We start from the raw sequence: 18,090 nt of genomic DNA, 5'->3' as shown, positions 1-18,090 counted from the left end.
ATATGCCATAAGACAATTCCTGGAGCAGCAGAACCCACAAAATAACAGAGTGGGATTATTTTTCCAGCCAAAGATGGCTTAAAAAGGCAACAGGGAAGGTATGCTGTACTGGAGTGAGAGGGAAGCGCAGCCACACCTCACAGATCCAGCCCCAGACGGGCTACACCTCCAGAGCCCCAGAGTCATCAGCATAAGTGGCTACTTCTGGAACTCAGCTCATGGGCCAGTGAGGGGGTCCAGCATTTGCCTGGGGGAGATAGCTGGGGTCTCTGCCGGAGCTCAGGCAGAGCACTGTTGTATTGACTTGAATGGCAGCAGCCTAGTGGAAGAGGGGCACAGGCATGCCAAGCTTGTGACCACATTAAACCAGATTTCTACTTCCAGGTTAAAGAGAAAGCAGGCCCATGGTTACTTACAGGCTAGGCGAACTGAGAACGAGCCTCTCCTTAAATCATACCACCTTGGAGCCCCTGAAGCTTGGGACAGTGCATCCCGGAAGCAGTGCCCCACTTTAAGAAGGAGTTAAAAGCCAAGAAATAGGCTAGGATAATGAGCAGGCAGAAGAAGGTGCGGACCATCAAGAGTTTCTTTGGTGACAAGGTAGATCAAAATATACCCTCAGAAGAAGAAAACAAAATCAAAGCTCCTACATCTAAAGCTTTAAAGAAAAATATGAATTGGTCTCAGGCCATAAAAGTGCTCAAATAGGACTTTGAAGATAAATTAAGAGAGGTAGAGGGAAAAGTAAGAGAAGTACAGGACAAAATGGAAAGAGAAATGAGAGTGATGCAGGGGGATCATGAAAAAAGTCAACAGCTTGAAAATCCAAATTGGCCAGATGGAAAAGGAGGTACAAAAGCTGTCTGAAGAAAATCATTGCTTAAAAATTAGGATTAAGCAAATAGAAGCTAATTACTTTATGTGAAATCAAGACACAACAAAGCAAATCCAAATGAATAAAAAATTAGAGGGCAATGTGAAATGTCTCCTTGGAAAAATAGCTGTCCTGGAAAATAGATCCAGGAGAGATAATTTGAAAATTATTGGACTACCTGAAAACCATGATCAAAGAAAGAGCTTAGGCATCATCTTTGAGGAAATTGTCAGGGAAATTGCCCTGATATTCTAGAAGCAGAAGGTAAAATAGAAATTAAACCACTCACGAACAATGTAATTGTGAGTCCATATTCTCAAAATCCACTGAGTCCTCTGTCTCATCAACTGTTGAAGCATTTTCCTTCATTTTACATTATTTGTTCATAGATTACTGAACTCATTTCTTTGATCTTTTGTTACTGTTTTCCACTTAGTTTATTTGCTTATGCTCAAGGTCTTTTAAGTTATCTTCTTTTTGAGAACTTTGGTGATTTCAGTCTTTTCTCCCTTAATTTCTCTTCTTGTGTACTTTCTGATGCTCTCCCCTCTGATGGTAGTTTCCCTGGAGGCATTGTCTCAAAGTGCCTCAGCCTTCTCCTGTGCTGATTAATTCATGGTTCACTAGCCTAGGTCTATGCCCTGAAGTGACTTTAGAGGGAATAGAACTAGTTGTAGCTGAATACTAGATTCTGGGTTCTTTCTCTGAGGCTTGTGAGTTTGCTTCATAGATACTGGTACATAGTGTCCTGTTCCATTCCTTCTGTTGCTCAGTTTTCTGGCCTGACAACAGAACACTGTCATGTCAATCCTATTGCAGCCTGGACTGATTTTTGTTGTATGGAGTTTGGATGTCCTAGACTCTGGGAGGAGGGTGGGAGTATGGTGTCGATCTCTGTTTTAAGACCAGACACATGTCCTGCCCCATCCATTCCTTCTTCTTGATTCTCATTCAGAGACCCTTTGTAGTATATAATGTTGCCATGGTGCTGGCTATCAAGTCCGCAGCAAACTTCTGCAAGTTTGGAGCGTGGACCTCCTGGCACTGGGAAAAAGGATTTGGGACCACAGTGTAAGATTATGTTTTGTTGCAAGCACATGGGTCGGGTGACTAGTGCAGCCTGGCTGCCAGGATGATAATCAGTGGATGATAGTGTACCATGAATGAGTGTGAGTTAGGCTTTAGTTTATGTTTTAGAGTTTTTATCATCTTTTGGTTCTTGGTATCCTAGACAGAGTAGCCTCAAATTAAAATAGAGGGCAGCTAGGTGGCACAGTGCATAGAGTACCGGCCCTGGATTCAGGAGGGCCTGAGTTCAAATCCAGCATCAGACACTTAACAGTTACTAGCTGTGTGACCCTGGGCAAGTCACATAATCCCTATTGCCTCACCAAAAAAAAATTAAAATAGAAATGGATCCCTGCAGGCCAGATATTCACTTAGAAAACCACAAATTAATATCATCTATGCATTATTGTATTTTTATTTCTTTTGTTAAACATCTCCCAATTACATTTTAATCTGGTTCAGGTTGCACTGGGGAGTTTTGAAAGTTTAACACCTCTGATGGAGACAACTGAAGTTGCTTTATTTTTGGCACAAAATTTCTGTTTTGAAGAATTTTGAGACATAAGGATCCAAGAAAATATATAATCCTCCATCTCTTTGGTCACATAACCCAGAGGTTTAGTTCTTTATAAGAAACACAGTTGAAACATTCAGATTCATACAAATGAAATGATATCCTGGAGTGAAATCCAGGGTGCTTCAGCTTAAGTATAAAAGGCAGAGGTAGAAATTATAACTCAGATGAGGGAAGAGCAAAAATGAACTTAATTAAAAGAGATGAATAGCAAAATTACATTTAGCTAAAAGGTACCATAGAGAATGAATTGACCTCAATATGAGACATGTATACCCTGAATAGCATAATATCTAAATGTTAAATGATTTACAGGGAGAGGTAGACAAGAGAGCTACAATGGTAGTGCAGTTGGGGTTCCTCACTTTGCTCCTTTTAGCCATGGATAAATCTATTATATATAAAAAAGAAGTTATGGACTGGAATAGAATTATAGAGGCAGATAGGTGGCAGAGTAAATAGAACATTTGCCTTGGAATCAGAAGAAAAACTGAATTCAAATCCAGCTTCAGACATTTACTAGCTGTGTAACTGTGGACAAGTTACTTATCTTCTGTTTGCCTCATTTTCACGAACTGTAAAATGGGGGTAAAAAACTTCACTTACCTTGCAAGGTTTTTGTGAGGATCCAGTGAGATAACATGTGTAAAGTGCCTGGCATATACTATACTTCCCTTCATCCCCTAGGAAAGTTAGAGATGCTAATACCTGAGGTAGTTACAGAGTGGGAATAGAAAGGAGTAAACAAAGCTTTAGCTATTTATGATACCTTTGCAAAATGTAACCATTTAATTTAAAACTAACCCTACTTGGCATAAAAACCTCACAAACAAATGTAAAAAAGCAGAAATTTTATCTTACTTTATCTTATATAAATCAGTGAAGCTAAAAGTCAACAAATCAGCAAGAATTTATTAAGCATTCACTTTATGTACCAAAAGAAGCAGGAAATGGGGGGAAATATTTCTAGTAAATTTCTCTGATCAAATTTTCATTTCTAAAATACTCAGGGAATTAATTCAAATTTATAAGAATGAGACATTCCCCTAGCATTGTAAATGGAAAAAGGATATGAACAATTTTCAGAAGAAATGCAAGCTACAGTAGCCATGTGAAAAAATGTTCCAAATCACCAATGGAGAAATTCACCTTAAAACAACTCTGAGGGGCTGCTAGGTGGTGCAGTGGATAAAGCACTGGCCCTGGATTCAGGAGGACCTGAGTTTAAATCCGGCCTCAAACACTTGACACTAGCTGTGTGACCCTGTACAAGTCACTTTACCCTCATTGCCCAGCAATAAAAACAAAAACAAAACCTCTGGAAAAAAATTAAATTAAAAACAAACAGCAACTCTGAGGTTTAGCCTCATAGCCATTAGATTTGCAGAAGTGACGTAGGACATGGTTTCACAAATTTGTAATTTCTTCTCCCTGGGGAGACTGAAGCTGGTAGATCACTGGAGCTCTGAGGTTATGCAGTAGGGCTAAAGCCAGTGGAATTTCACACTAAGCCAGCATTCATTTGGTGTGGGGGACCATCCAGTATCTAAGGTCAATCAAATCGGCCTAGGTTAGAACAAAGCAGGTCATAGCTTAGGCAGATAGTGAGACCTAATCTCAAAAAATTAATGGCCAAGTTGTGCCCCCCAAAAGATGACAAATGTGGAAGGGCCTATGGGAAAACAGGTACATTAATGGTTATTGGTCTAACCATTCTGGAAAGTAATACTATTAAATTGTCCATGCCCTTTGACCTAGTGATATCACTACTAGGTTTATATCAAAAGAGATCAAAGAAGGAGGAAAAGGATTTATTCTGAAATATATTTGTACCAATTTTTTGTAGTGGTAAAGAACTGGAAAAAGGGAGGGCAGAAGGTAATTACTTACCTAACAACATTTGGGGAAATGGCTAAACAAGTTATGGTATATGAACATTATGGAATACTGTTTATGGAGTAAGAAATAACGAAGAGGATGGTTTCAAAAAAATTTGAAAAGACAAATGAAATAATACAGAGTGAAGTGAACATAACCAAGGCAATAAATAATAAAATAACAGCATTCCAAAGACAAACCTCTTTGAAAGATTTAAGAGCTCTAATCAATGCAATTTACAGCCACAATTCCAGACATCATGAAATACCTTACCCACTTCTTGACAAAAATATGATGGATTTGATATATAGATTGACACATATATTTTTTGGGAAATGGTTAAAATAGCCAATTGATTAATTATGCATATAGCACCTACCTCCCAGGATTGCTGTGAAGATCAAATGAGATAATAATTGTAAAGCACTTAGCACAGTGCCTTGTAGATAAATGTTAGCCATTATTTTTGTTACGAGAGTTTTGTTTTTCTTTTTCAAGGAAAAGGGGGAGGTAGGAAGAAAAGACAGATTTTTGTTCTTTGGAAATATTTTTTAAGTAAAATTCTGAAGACGCAAAGGGAGACAATGGTAATGAGTAGGAAAATTATAATTTGTTTGAAGAAACCAATCTGGATACAGAGAATATGCCAGCAATTGAAATTGTACTTAAGATAAAAGCAAGAACAAGTAACATAAAAAGGACTATAATTGTAGTAAAATTGTGTAAAAATTCGTGTCAGGGATAATTTGAGAATGACCTGAAACTGGTGAGGGAAATTAAAGACAAAGAAAGGGGGTATTATTATTGAACTATGTTGAAAGAAAAAAAATGAGTATCAAAGAAGAGATAGGATTTTTGCTTGAGAATAATGGGAAAAGGGGGCAGGGGCGGCTAGGTGGCACAGTGGATAGAGCACCAGCCCTGGAGTCAGGAGTACCTGAGTTCAAATCCGGCCTCAGACACTTAACACTTACTAGCCGTGTGACCCTGGGCAAGTCACTTAACCCCAATTGCCTCACTAAAAAAAAAAAAAGAAAAAGAAAAGAAAAAGGGGGCAGCCAGGTGGCGCAGTGGATAGAGTACCAACCCTGGAGTCAGGAGGACCTGAGTTCAAATCCGGCCTCAGACACCTAACACTCACTAGCTATGTGACCATGGGCAAGTCACTTAACCCCAATTGCCTCACCAAAAAATAAAATATTTTTAAAAAATAAAAAATTTTTTAAAAATAAAATATTTTTAAAAAATAAAAAATTTTTAAAAAGATTATTAGAAATAGTTGTTGAGCATCTAGAAAGGGAAGCAATGGTTACAAAGTCAGTGTATCTTCTTCAAGAAAATTTATATTAGTCTATTTCTATCTCCTTTTTGTCTTTTTGGGGGGGTGGACAATGAGGGTTAAGTGACTTACCCAGGGTCACACAGCTAGTAAGCGTCAAGTGTCTGAGGCCGGATTTGAACTCAGGTCTTCCTGAATTCAAGGCCAGTGGTTTATCCACTGTGCCACCTAGCTGCCCTCCTATCTCCTTTTTTATGAAAGGATTACTAAAGTAGTAGATGAAGGGAATGCTATGGATTTAGCACAGCTTTTCATAATGCATCACTAATTATTCTTGCAGAGAAAATGAAGGGATATGAATTAGATGATAATATAGTCAGATGGATTTACAACTAATTAGATAGATATGCACAAAGAGTAGTTGTCTAGTGCGGTGTCAATTTGACATAAATTCTCCAATTTAGTACCCTAGGAATCTTAGCTTGACTTTGTCCTTTTAACATTGCTTTGGATAAAAGCATTAATGTAATGATATGCTCATCAAATTTGCAAGTCACCATGCTGGAAGGGACAGCTAACACAATGACAGAATGAAGAGAACAGAGGTGTCACACTCCAATTGGGGACCTCATATTGACTTAGAAAACCACAAATTAACATTTTCTGTGTTGTATTGTATTTTTCTTTATTTTGCTAAACATTAGCCAATTTCATTTTAATCTGGTTCCCAGCATTCAATTTTGCCTGGTTGTGAGTTTGACACCTCTTGTATAGGACATTGGGTTCAACTTAATAAGATGAAATACCATCCCTCTCCTCCCCAAAAAAGTCAGCTTTACAAATATACAACAGAGGAGGCATGATTACAAAGCAGTTTGTTTTCAAAAGCATCTATGGTGTTTAGTAAACTGCAAATTAATCTGATTTAGCAGTGTGGTATATCAGCCTTAAACTAATGCTAATCCTGGGCTGCGTACTTTTTAGGAATAGGAAAGTGATAGTCCTACTGAACTCTGCTCTTGTCAGACCTCATCTGGAGTATAATGTTCAGTTCTGAGCACCACAGTTATTTTTGCACCCTTCTGTTGTCCTCATTCTAGTTCTCTCCCAATTCTTATTCTTCTCAATAGCCTTCACTTCCTCCCTCTCTTGAGATCAGATAGAAGCTAACCTTGGCTGTAGAAATCATCTAGTCAGAATCCTTCATTTTCTGAAGGAGAAAGCCGAGATCCCTAGAGAGGCTACTTGTCCAAGGTAATAATTGTAACAAGCCACCGAGTTAGGATTCAAAACCAAATTCTCTGACACAAAATCAGCTTAACCAGATAGTAAATATGATTTATAAATGTTAAGATGAGCGTTAAAATATTCCTTTGGGCAATTAAACATGGAAGGTAAGTTAAGTTATAGTTTATCTTGGAGAAAAATTCCAAATAATGAAATAACTTTTTCTCATATAATGTCATTTAATTCATTATTTTAATTATAGCTTAATAATTATATTTTTCAGCTCTTCTACAAGTGACAATTTCACTTAGCAAAGTAGAAATTAGTGTTGGTGAGTCCAAATTCTTCACATGTACAGGTATGTATTTGAGTATACTTTTAAGATTATATTTGATATATTTCAGCCTTAATATTAATCTTGAAAAATTATTAAATATTAATCAATTTAACTTTATAAAAATATTGGTATTATCTGTAAGTTTGTTTTTTCCTAACAATATATTGTAAGAAATAGCATTTGGTAGTTTAATATGCCCTGTGTATTTTGACATATACCTCGGGGGGGGTTAATGCTAATTTGAGCAGGTTATTTCTTTTACAAATAATTCCATTATATAAATAATGTGTGCATGCTAATGTATTCATTTAAATAATTTCAGTTGTCTCTGTAAAATTATAAGCAGCACATATCACTTAGGGCTTTGAAATGTAGAGTATGCTGAGAATATTTGCATAAGCAGAAACAATTGAGTTTATCACATAGATAGCAAAACTATTTGGTTAAAATAGTAAGCTACTGAGGGCAGCTAGGTGGCACAGTGGATAAAGCACCAGCCATGGATAAGGAGGACTTGAGTTCAAATCCAGCCTCAGACATTTGACACTTACTGTGTGACCCTGGGCAAGTCACTTAACCTTCATTGCCCTGCCCCCCCCCAAATAAAATAAAATAGTAAACTACAGAGATGACTTACTTCTTCCCCCAGCAAAGTGATACAGTAGATAGAGTTCTAGGATTGGAATCAGGAAAACCTGAGTTCAGATCCTAGAGGACACTTAATAGCAAGGCACACCCTGAGCAAGGCACTTAAATTTTGTTTGATTCAATTTCCTTAACTCTAAAATTGGTATGATAATGGCTCTTACCAGATGGGGTTTTTTTTGTGAATATCAAAGCACTTAACACAGTAACTGGCACATAATAGGTACCATATAAATGCTTCCTACCTGATGTTTCCCTTCCCCCTGTGACAATAATTGAGGCATACCCCAAAACAAACAAAAACTGGGCTCAGCTTGTTTCTTCTCCCAGCTATCAGTATAACCACAAAGATCATATTACCTGACCAACCTACTCTACAGGAGAGATTCAAAGTGCTTTAATGATTATTAGCATAAATATTTTCAAGGGGAAACTTTCTCAAGAAACATGGATTGCAGGTTGTGTTTAATATTATAGGTCTGTTAACTCCTTGTGCCAAAACAAATGAAAATCAGTTTTCTGTTTGACATGGAAAATCTTTTCTCTCTCTGATGCAATAGTTTTCTCATGAGAATTGTATGGCTTTTTCAGTAATACCTATTCTCACTCCACAAACTGGCAGAAAACTACAAAAAAGGGAACGTTAATCTTGGAAGGGCTATAGAAATACAGCCCTGTTAATATAGTATTGATGGAGTTGTGAATTGCTTCAATTCTTCCGGGAAAATAATTTGGAATAATGATAAGAGAGTGACAAAAATGTCCATTCCTTTAGACTCAGAAATCCCAGTAGATACCCCAGAAGGTCAAAGAAACACCTAACATGCCAAAATATTCATCAAAGCCCTATAGGATCAAAGAAGTGTAAGCATAGATGACCATTCATAGGGAAATGTCTAAGCAAATGGTGGTTGTAAATATTAATGGAATATTATTTTGCTCTGAAGAGCAGTGAACTTCAAGAATTCATAGAAGCATGGAAAGGTTTATATGAACAGATACAAAGACAAGTGAGCAGAATCAAGAAAGCAGTATACACAGTGATCACAACATGTAAATGGAATGAAAAAAAAAAACTACTGAAGACATAAGAAAATGAACTTCCTTCCATTCTTTGTAGAGGTGGAAAGGACTTTGGATGTAGAAATACATATGTGTGTATACACATACATGCATTCATGTATATATACACACACATATACATATATGTATATGCATATATATTGTCAGATTCCGTTGATGTGTTGTTTAGTTTTCCTGAATTACTTTTTCTCCTTTTTTTCCTTTGATATAAAGGAAATCTCTTTGGGCAGAGGATGGGGGAAGGATTTATTTGGAAATGAATATAACAAATATAAATAAACATTTTAAACCCAGAAGATCTTCTGGAATAATTGGAAAGTATTTTGGCAAGAAAAAGTTTTAGGGGCAGCTAGGTGGCGCAGTGGATAGAGCAACAGCCCTGGATTCAGGAGTACCTGAGTTCAAATCCAGCCTCAGACACTTAACACTTACTATCTGTGTGACCCTGGGCAAGTCACTTAACCCCAATTGCCTCACAAAAAAAAAAATTAAAAAAAGAAAAAGAAAAAGTTTTAAACCATCATCTCACAAAATATCCCATAAATAAGTCAGTTAACAACCTTTATTGTTTATCATGTGCCAGGTGTTGTCCTAAGTCCTGGTAATACAAGTACAAAAGTGAAATTGCTCATACCTTTAAAGAGCATGCATCATTATTATCATCATCATCACTAACAGGCTAGAGGGATACATCATATTTACTGATCAATAAATATAATTTTTTTTAATTGGACCTATAATTTCATTGGTATAAATAATTCCATGTGAGTCAACTATTTCCACCAATGCAGATAAGCACTTGCTATACAGTTTCAAGTCTTAGATAATTGTTGAGAAGTTAAGTAACTCTCAGAGGCAGGAGTGGAAGCCAGGTTTTACAGATTGCAAGACCAGTTTTCTATCACCTGCACCACTCTACTTTTCATTTTTCTCTGGTGGCAAAAAAACAGATTTAAAGCTCGAAACAATGTGGATATCTATAGATATTCTGTCTATAAACAACTTTTGGTACATTAATAAGACAAAATACTATCGTGTCATAAGAATCGACTAACATGAAGAATTTAGAGACTATTTGTGTGAATTGATGTAAAAGTACTCAGAACCGGGGCAGCTGGGTGGCGCAGTGGATGGAGCACCGGCCCTGGAGTCAGGAGTACCTGAGTTCAGATCCGGCCTCAGACACTTAACACTTACTAGCTGTGTGACCCTGGGCAAGTCACTTAACCCCAATTGCCTCACTTAAAAAAATAAAAAGTACTCAGAACCAAGAAAACAATATTGACAATTGTAATGTAAATAAAAACAACACTAAGAAGCAGCTAAATTCAGATTTCCTATAATGACTACTCTTGGGCCCAGACAAAGATGATGAAACACATTTCTCTTTTTCTGTAGAAAAGTAGAGAACTATGTGAGAGAAAGATTGCATATGTTGTCACATGTACTTGTTTTGATCATAATTTTTGCCTATCTCCATTTCTTTGATAAAGAGTGGGTTCAATATGGGTATATATGGATGTGGAGAGTTAGATGAGAATATAACTTGTATAAACAACATAAAGCATCAAAAATTGAAAAAAAATCACCTGATAGGAAAATCTCTTTCACAATAAAATATCAGCATTTTGATTATAAAATTACTAGTATGAAGAAAATCATTATAAGTATTAGTTTGAATGAAAAATAGAATTTTATTTGCTCTCAAAATATTGTTAGTGTAGTGGAAATAATTTTTAGGTTACCATAATACCATAATAGAGAAGGAGTTCCCTAAGCTATATATCCAAAACTTGACTTCCTACTTAGCAAATGTCAATTACAATAAGCCCATTTGTCCAAGATGAGAGGAAAAATAAATCATACAAATGAGGAAATGCCAGACGATTTACAGAGTTGCCACTGACAGTGAGATATCTCAGCTGAACCAAGAAAGGGAGTTCCAGATTTCACCTAAGGCGAAATCCCCAAAGTTTTTAGTGTGATAAACTGGTGATGGAATCATGAGTGGAATTCTGACTCTTCTACATATGACCTTCACAGATTCTTTTGTTCCCTTTAGGGGCCTCTTCCTAAAGAAAATCTATAACTCTCTCTCTCTCTCTCTCTCTCTCTCTCTCTCTCTCTCTCTCTCTCTCTCTCTCTCTCTCTCTCTTCCTCTCTCTTCCTCTCTCTTCCTCTCTCTTCCTCTCTCTCTCTCCCTCCCTCCCTCCCCCTCCATTTCTCCCTTTCTTCCTCCTTCCCCCCTTTCTCCTTCCCCGAATATCTTTTCTCTCTTTGACTTAAAATGTTTTTCTCTGTTACAAATTCTCTCCCTTCTCCTTCCCTTTCCTTAACCTTTTGAGAAGATAAGAAAAATAAAACCCATTACAAATATGTGTAATCATGGGGGCAGCTAGGTGGCACAGAAGATAAAGAACGGGCTCAGGAGGACCTGAGTGCAAATCTAACCTCAGACACTTGATACTAGCTGTGTGACCCTGGACAAGTCACTTAACCCTCATTGCCCTGCAAAAAAAAAAAAGAAAGAAAGAAAGGAAGAAAGAAAAGAAAAGAGAAAAGAAAGAAAAGAAATAAAAAAAAAACCCAAAAAACAAAAAAAGTGTAGTCATGCCAAACATGTTACAGAAAAAAAGAAATAGTATAAAATATGCTTCAATCTAATCTCTAAATCCATCAGTTCTCTATCTAGAGTTCTTAATGAATCTCTAGGAGTTGTGGTTCGTTATTTACTTGATCAACATTATTAAGTCTTTCAAAGTTGATTATCTTTAAAATATTGCTATTATATAAATTGTTCTCCTGGTTCTACTCACTTCACATTGCAACAGTTCATACAAGTCTTTCTAGGTTTTTCTGAAACTTTCCTCTTTCAATATTCCTTATAGCACTATACTATTCCAGGTACAGCTAGGTCCTACAGTGGATAGAGCACTGGCCCTGAAGTTGGGAGGACCTGAGTTCAAATTTCACCTCAGACACTTGCCAGCTGTGTGACCTTGTGCAAGTCCCTTAACCCCAATTGCCTTAAAATATTTGGGCCATCTCTAGTTGTCCTGCTATATATCTTGCCACTTGACCCAGATGGCTCTGGAAGAGAGAGTGCGGTTGGTGACCCTGCACAGCCTTACCTCACTTAAAATCCAGTTTACTGCAATTCATGACATCACCCTGATGTCATTATTCTCTTTGAGAATGAAGGACAAAGAACAACAATACTATTCCATCAAATTCATGTACCGCAACTTGTTCAACCATTCTCTAATTGATAGGCATCCTCTTAGTTTTCAGTTCTTTATCATCACAAAAAAGAGCTACTATAAATATTTTTGTGCATGCAGGTTCTTTTTCTGTTAAGGAGACAAACCTTGTTAAACAGACTGTAGAGGTAATTTAAGTCAGGTTACATATTAGTAACTATGTTTAGAGGGTTCATAGTGGACTGATTGAAAGGGGGTGATTTATTTGCACACCATCAAAGTAACCAAGAAAATTCAGTGTCAGGGAATTTCTCTTTTACACATTTAGCTAGGATAGCTGAAAAAATAATTAAATAACTATAGGAAATTCAGACTTCCCTTTGGCTTCTACCAGAAGAATGTCAAACAGTTAACATTATTCCATAAATCAAATTTTGGGCAAGTGAGGTTAGTAAAAACAGAAGTCATGGGGCAGCTAGGTGGCCCAGTGGATAGAGCACCGGCCCTGGAGTCAGGAGTACCTGAGTTCAAATCCGGCCTCAGACACTTAACACTTACTAGCTGTGTGACCCTAGGCAAGTCACTTAACCCCAATTGCCTCACTAAAACAAAACAAAACAAAACAAAAAAACAGAAGTCAGGCTTAGTTGACGAAAAGTTGTAGGAGGAATGGCTCTGATCCTCAAACAACAAATAAAAGGAATTAGAGCATATCCTTCTCCCAGGTAAACATAAATAGCATGAAATATCAAAGCCAAATTAAAACAATAATGATTACTGATATTAAATAACATTGTTGGGGCAGCTAGGTGGCGCAGTGGATAGAGCACCGGCCCTGGAGTCAGGAGTGCCTGAGTTCAAATCCAGCTTCAGACACTTAACACTTACTAGCTGTGTGACCCTGGGCAAGTCACTTAACCCCAATTGCCTCACTATAAATAAATAAATAAATAAACAACATTGTCTCTTTGTGAACCACACCCAATTTCCATTTTATCAGCACATTTCATCTTGAGTCCCAGATGTCATCCCTGGAAAAGTCTTCCCTTGGATATTTTGGAATTGGCCTTGTTCTCAGGCCAGCTCTGGAGGGGGTGCCTTCTCTCAGATCTACTTCTCTGGTTCCAAGTCACTTTCAGAGAGTCCCTATTTAATGTTGCTAAGATCTGGCAGTAACAAGGACTTAACACAATTTAATACAACCTTCTAAATTTGGTTTTCCAGTAACTACTCCATATGGTAAAAACTAGTTTAAACCTTATGGAGCTAATCTTATTAACAACAGAACTATAAGAAGAACATTAAATTAGGAATCCATAATTCATCTGAAAGTTCAAAGAATTTCAGTGTTATATACCATTTGCTCTATCTTTATTTGAACACTGCACCTGATATGGACCTGATTTATGCCATCTCCAGGCTGAGGGAAGAATCTTAAAAGGATCTATGACTTGTAAAGAGAGTCCTTCTGTCTCTTAATATTATCAGATACTTCAAAACAGGAAAAAAAAGTGATTTTAAATTGTCTTTACAATTATTAATGCAATTTTACATGTCAAAATCCTTAATCCAAGTTTGAAAACTTATTATTAAAACAAACTCAAAACCCATATCTACAATTAAAAACATTTGGAAGTGAATCATATGTGTATGTGATATGTGTGCGTGTATAACAGGGCTTCTAAAACTTTTTCCATTTGTGACCCCTTTTCACCCAAGAAATTTTTACACGACCTCAGATATATGTATGTATATAAAATAGGTATACATAACCTTTTACTGTTGCCAAATTTTTCATGACCCCCACATTCAGTTATGTGATCCCATAGGGGGTTGTGACTCACAGTTTAAGAAGCTAGGGTATATAATATCATAATTCCTAAAGTAGTCTAATCTTGTTGCTTTCTCAAAGTTAATTTGACTATTCCATTAAAATTTTCAAATGTTTACATCTTTATTTCATTCTTTCCTTTTGAGAATATTGATCATCCTCACACCATCCTGAAAGAATGAGATACCTAGTTGTTTAGGATAGGAAGTTAACCACAAATTCAGATTTAAAATAGTAAGATCTTTCACACTTGCATCTCATTATAGAAGCTCAGAGATGTTTTAATATTGCTTTATTAATTAATATATTTAGTATTGCAATGATGGAAACTTCTGTAGTTCACCTGAACTAATTATAGAAGTTTTCTATGAAAGGGAAAAGGAGAAACGTGGTCATAACAATATGAAGACTGTACCTTAAAGGCCACAGACAACTTAATGTGAGCATAATGGGAATACACTCCCTTTGCTCTGTAATTCCAGGGAAGGGTTAATAACCAGTCATGGGGCAGTTGCACATTATTCACAGGGTATCATATGCTCAGGATTAATCAAGTGGAAAAAATTTCCTGTTCAGAAAGGAAATAGCATAATGGAGAAACTAAGTCAACAGAAGCCTCCTTTTGCCTATCCAACTCCCTGCACAAATCACCTAAACTTTCCCACCTAAGAACTCTCAGAATACATGACATTTCCCTTAAATGGTGAGCTCTTGGTTTAATGACAGTTCAGATAATTATACATGAAATCAAAACTCAGAACAATATCAAGTCACTATCCCAAGAAATTTTACCTCAAATAGCAAAATTTCACTAGCTTAGAACTAGGTTATTAGTATTTTTCTTATATTGTTGCAATAACAGTTAACAGTAAGTACATAAAAGGACACATAAGCACATATAAAACCTTTTGTTATTCATCCTTTCTAGTTTAAATCCATCCTAGAGCCCAAATTAATGATTAGAGGGGCAGCTAGATGGTGCAGTGGATAGAGCACTGGCCCTGGAGTCAGGAGTACCTGAGTTCAAATCCGGCCTCAGACACTTAACACTTACTAGCTGTATGACCCTGGGCAAGTCACTTAACCCCAATTGCCTCACTAAAAAAAAAAAAAGTTACTTTCCTAATGATAAAATTATATGCCCTACTGGGTATCATTTTTCAAATTAACATCATTTCTTATACAATGATTTCTCAAAAATCACAATACAGGAAAATGTAGAAGCTTAACAATAGCAGACAATATTCTTGATTTTTGAATGCATTTCAAAATCCTCTTATGTAGAAAATCACCATCTATCAATTTATTATTCTATACCAATTGCATTCAAAAAGTATAGAGCAATTACACTTAATAAGAATAATAGCTAACATTTATATAGTGCTTACCACGTTCCAATTAAAGTGCTAGGCACTTTGCAATTATTATCTTATTTGATCCTCAGAACAAACCTGAGAGGTAGGTGCTATCATTAACCCATTTCATAGATGAAGAAATTGAGGTAAACAGAGTTGAAGTGACTTTCTCAGGTTCATATAGCTAGTACACTTCTGAGACCAGATTTGAACTTAGGTTTACCTGATCCATGCACTTTCCAAGCATATTGCCTTAATGCCAGATATTAAATGTATTTTGCAGTAATTTCTGATTTACAACAATTATCTAAATAGTAAAACACATCTCACTTTAAATTAGACCACGTTATAATTTAGTTTCAGGAAAAACTTCACCCTAATCAAATATGGATTTTTAATCATAAATATTAATATTGAAAACCTCAATTTTCCCAAGGGCCATTAGTTTCTAGCACCTCATATTGTGTGCTTTTAGTTAGCACACTTTCAAAGATTCATGGTGGTGGTCTCACCTTCCCATCCCCCTCTTATGAAGCCCACCAGTCTCTAATGGTCCTTCAAGGACAGAATTTTAGTATGCTGCACTCAATTCTGCGAGTTCATTTCTATAGTTTCTATTTGGCAGACAACTTATCTTGATAGTATATTGTCTATCAGAAATTGGTAATAGGCACCTTTCCAAAAAAAATTCCCCTTCAAAGTTCTCCAAGACAAACTACAAAGAGTCTAAAATACTTGGAATGTCTCTTCCCATCTCTTCCTGCTGGGTTTTGTTGGTAATGTACAGAAATACTGATGATTTATATGGTTTTGTTTTGCATCCTGCAGCTTGACTGAAATCCCTAATTGTTTTGTTGGATTTTTAATTGACTCTCTAGGGTTCTCTAAGTAAACTATTATATTATCTGCAAAAAATGATAGTTTTTTTCCCCATACTGCCTTTACTTATCCTTTCAATTTTTTTTCTTGTCTTATTGTTATAGCTAGCATTTCTAGTACAATATTGAATAGCAATGGCGAAAAACCTTGCTTCACCCCTGATGTTATTGGAAAGGTTTCTAGCTTATCTTTATTGCAGATTATGTTTGCTTTTGGTTTTAGATACTCCTTATCAGGAGTATTTATTCCTGTGCTTTCTAGTGTTTTGAATAGGAATGGGTTTTGGTATTTTGTCAAAAGCTTTTTCTGCAACTATTGAAATAATCCTATGATTTTTGTTGTTTTGCTGTTAATGTGATTAATTATGCTTATAGTTTTTCTAATATTGAACTAGTGCTGAATTCCTGGCACACATCCAACCTGGTCATAGTGTCAGATCTTTGTGATATATTTCTGTATTTTCCTTGATAGTGAGTGTTTTATATAAATTTTTTGCATCAATATTCATTAGGAAAATCAATCTATAGATTTCTTTTTCTGTTTTGACTGTCTAGGTTTCAAGACCATATTTGCATCATAGAAGGAATTTTGTAGGATTCTTTCTTTACCTATTTTTTCAGTTTATGTACTATTAAATTAATAATTTTTTTAAATGTTTGATGCAATTTGCTTGTAAATTCATCTAGTCCTAAAGGTTTTTCCCCCTCCCTTGGGGAGTTCATTTATGGTTTGATGAATTTCTTTTTTAAGATAGGATTATTTAAGTATTTTATTTCATTTTCTATTAATCTAGGAAATTTATATTTTTAAATATCTATTTCACTTAGATTGTCAGTTTTCATGGAATTTGCTTGGGAAAAATAGATACTAATAATTGCTTTCATTTCATCTTCAATGGTTGTGAATTTACCTTTTTCATTTTTGATACTGGTAATTTGGTTTTCTTTCTTTTTTAATACCAAATTAGCTCATAGTTTTTCTATTTTATTGTGTTTTCTAAATCAGCTTCTAATTTTATTAATGTAATTCCATAACTTTAGTTTTGTTAAGCTTTGATTTTCAGGACTTCTATTTTGTTATTTAATTTTTTATTTTCTAGTTTTTTAGTTGCAGTCCCAATTCATTGATCTGTTCTTTCTCTTTTTTATTTATAAAAGAGTTTAGCAATATAAGCTTTTCCCTAATTAATGCCTTGACTGTATTTCAAAAATTGGGGGATGTTGCTTCATTACTGTCATTATCTTTAATGAAATTATTATTTCTATGCTTTGTCCTTTGTCCCACCTATTCTTTAGGATTAAGTAATTAATTTTAATCTCTTCGTCAAAAGCTCTTTACTGAATTTAATTTCATTGCATTATACTCAGAAAAAGATATATTTAATAATTCTGCCTTTCTGCATTAATATATTTTCCATTTTTGTGAAAATTCCTTGCATAGCTAAGAATTAAATATACTACTTTTTATTCTTATTATTCTCCAAAGGTAACTTTTCTAAAATTCGGTGGATTTCATTAATGTCTTCCTTGTTTATTTTATGGTTAGATTTATCTGGGACTAAGGGGTAAATTGAAGTTCCCCTGTAGTATAGTTTTAGTGTTTATTTCCTCCTACAACTCATATAACTTTTCCTTTAGGAATTTAGATACTATGCCATTTGGTACATATGTGTTCAGTATTGATATTAATTCATTTTCTATGGTACTTTTTAACAAAATGTAGTTCCCCTGTTTATCTCTTTTAATTAAGGTGGGTTTTTTTTGCTTTTACTGAAGCATAATAGATTCTGCTCTAGCCTATTATTTTAACTCTCTGGTTATCTTTTTATTTCAAGCATGTTTTTTGTTAATATATTGTTGG

General features: G+C 35.6%; 1 protein-coding gene across 2 annotated transcripts in view; it reads left to right on the top strand.

Moving 5' to 3' along the window:
- NCAM2 (neural cell adhesion molecule 2) overlaps positions 1 to 18,090 on the top strand; it is a 269,560-nt gene that overhangs the window by 36,898 nt on the left and 214,572 nt on the right. Inside the window, exon 2 of one of the 2 annotated variants that reach the window (XM_043993010.1) lies at positions 7,184 to 7,258. The exons of the other annotated variant lie outside the window; for it this stretch is intronic. Coding sequence (XP_043848945.1) covers positions 7,184 to 7,258 — 75 coding nt within the window. The remainder of the gene's footprint in view (positions 1 to 7,183; positions 7,259 to 18,090) is intronic. 2 annotated transcript variants of the gene reach the window in all.

Source organism: Dromiciops gliroides, chromosome 3 (genome assembly GCF_019393635.1).
Source record: "Dromiciops gliroides isolate mDroGli1 chromosome 3, mDroGli1.pri, whole genome shotgun sequence".
NCBI classification, from domain to species: Eukaryota; Metazoa; Chordata; class Mammalia; order Microbiotheria; family Microbiotheriidae; genus Dromiciops; species Dromiciops gliroides.
This window is presented reverse-complemented; position numbering and strand designations above follow the sequence as displayed.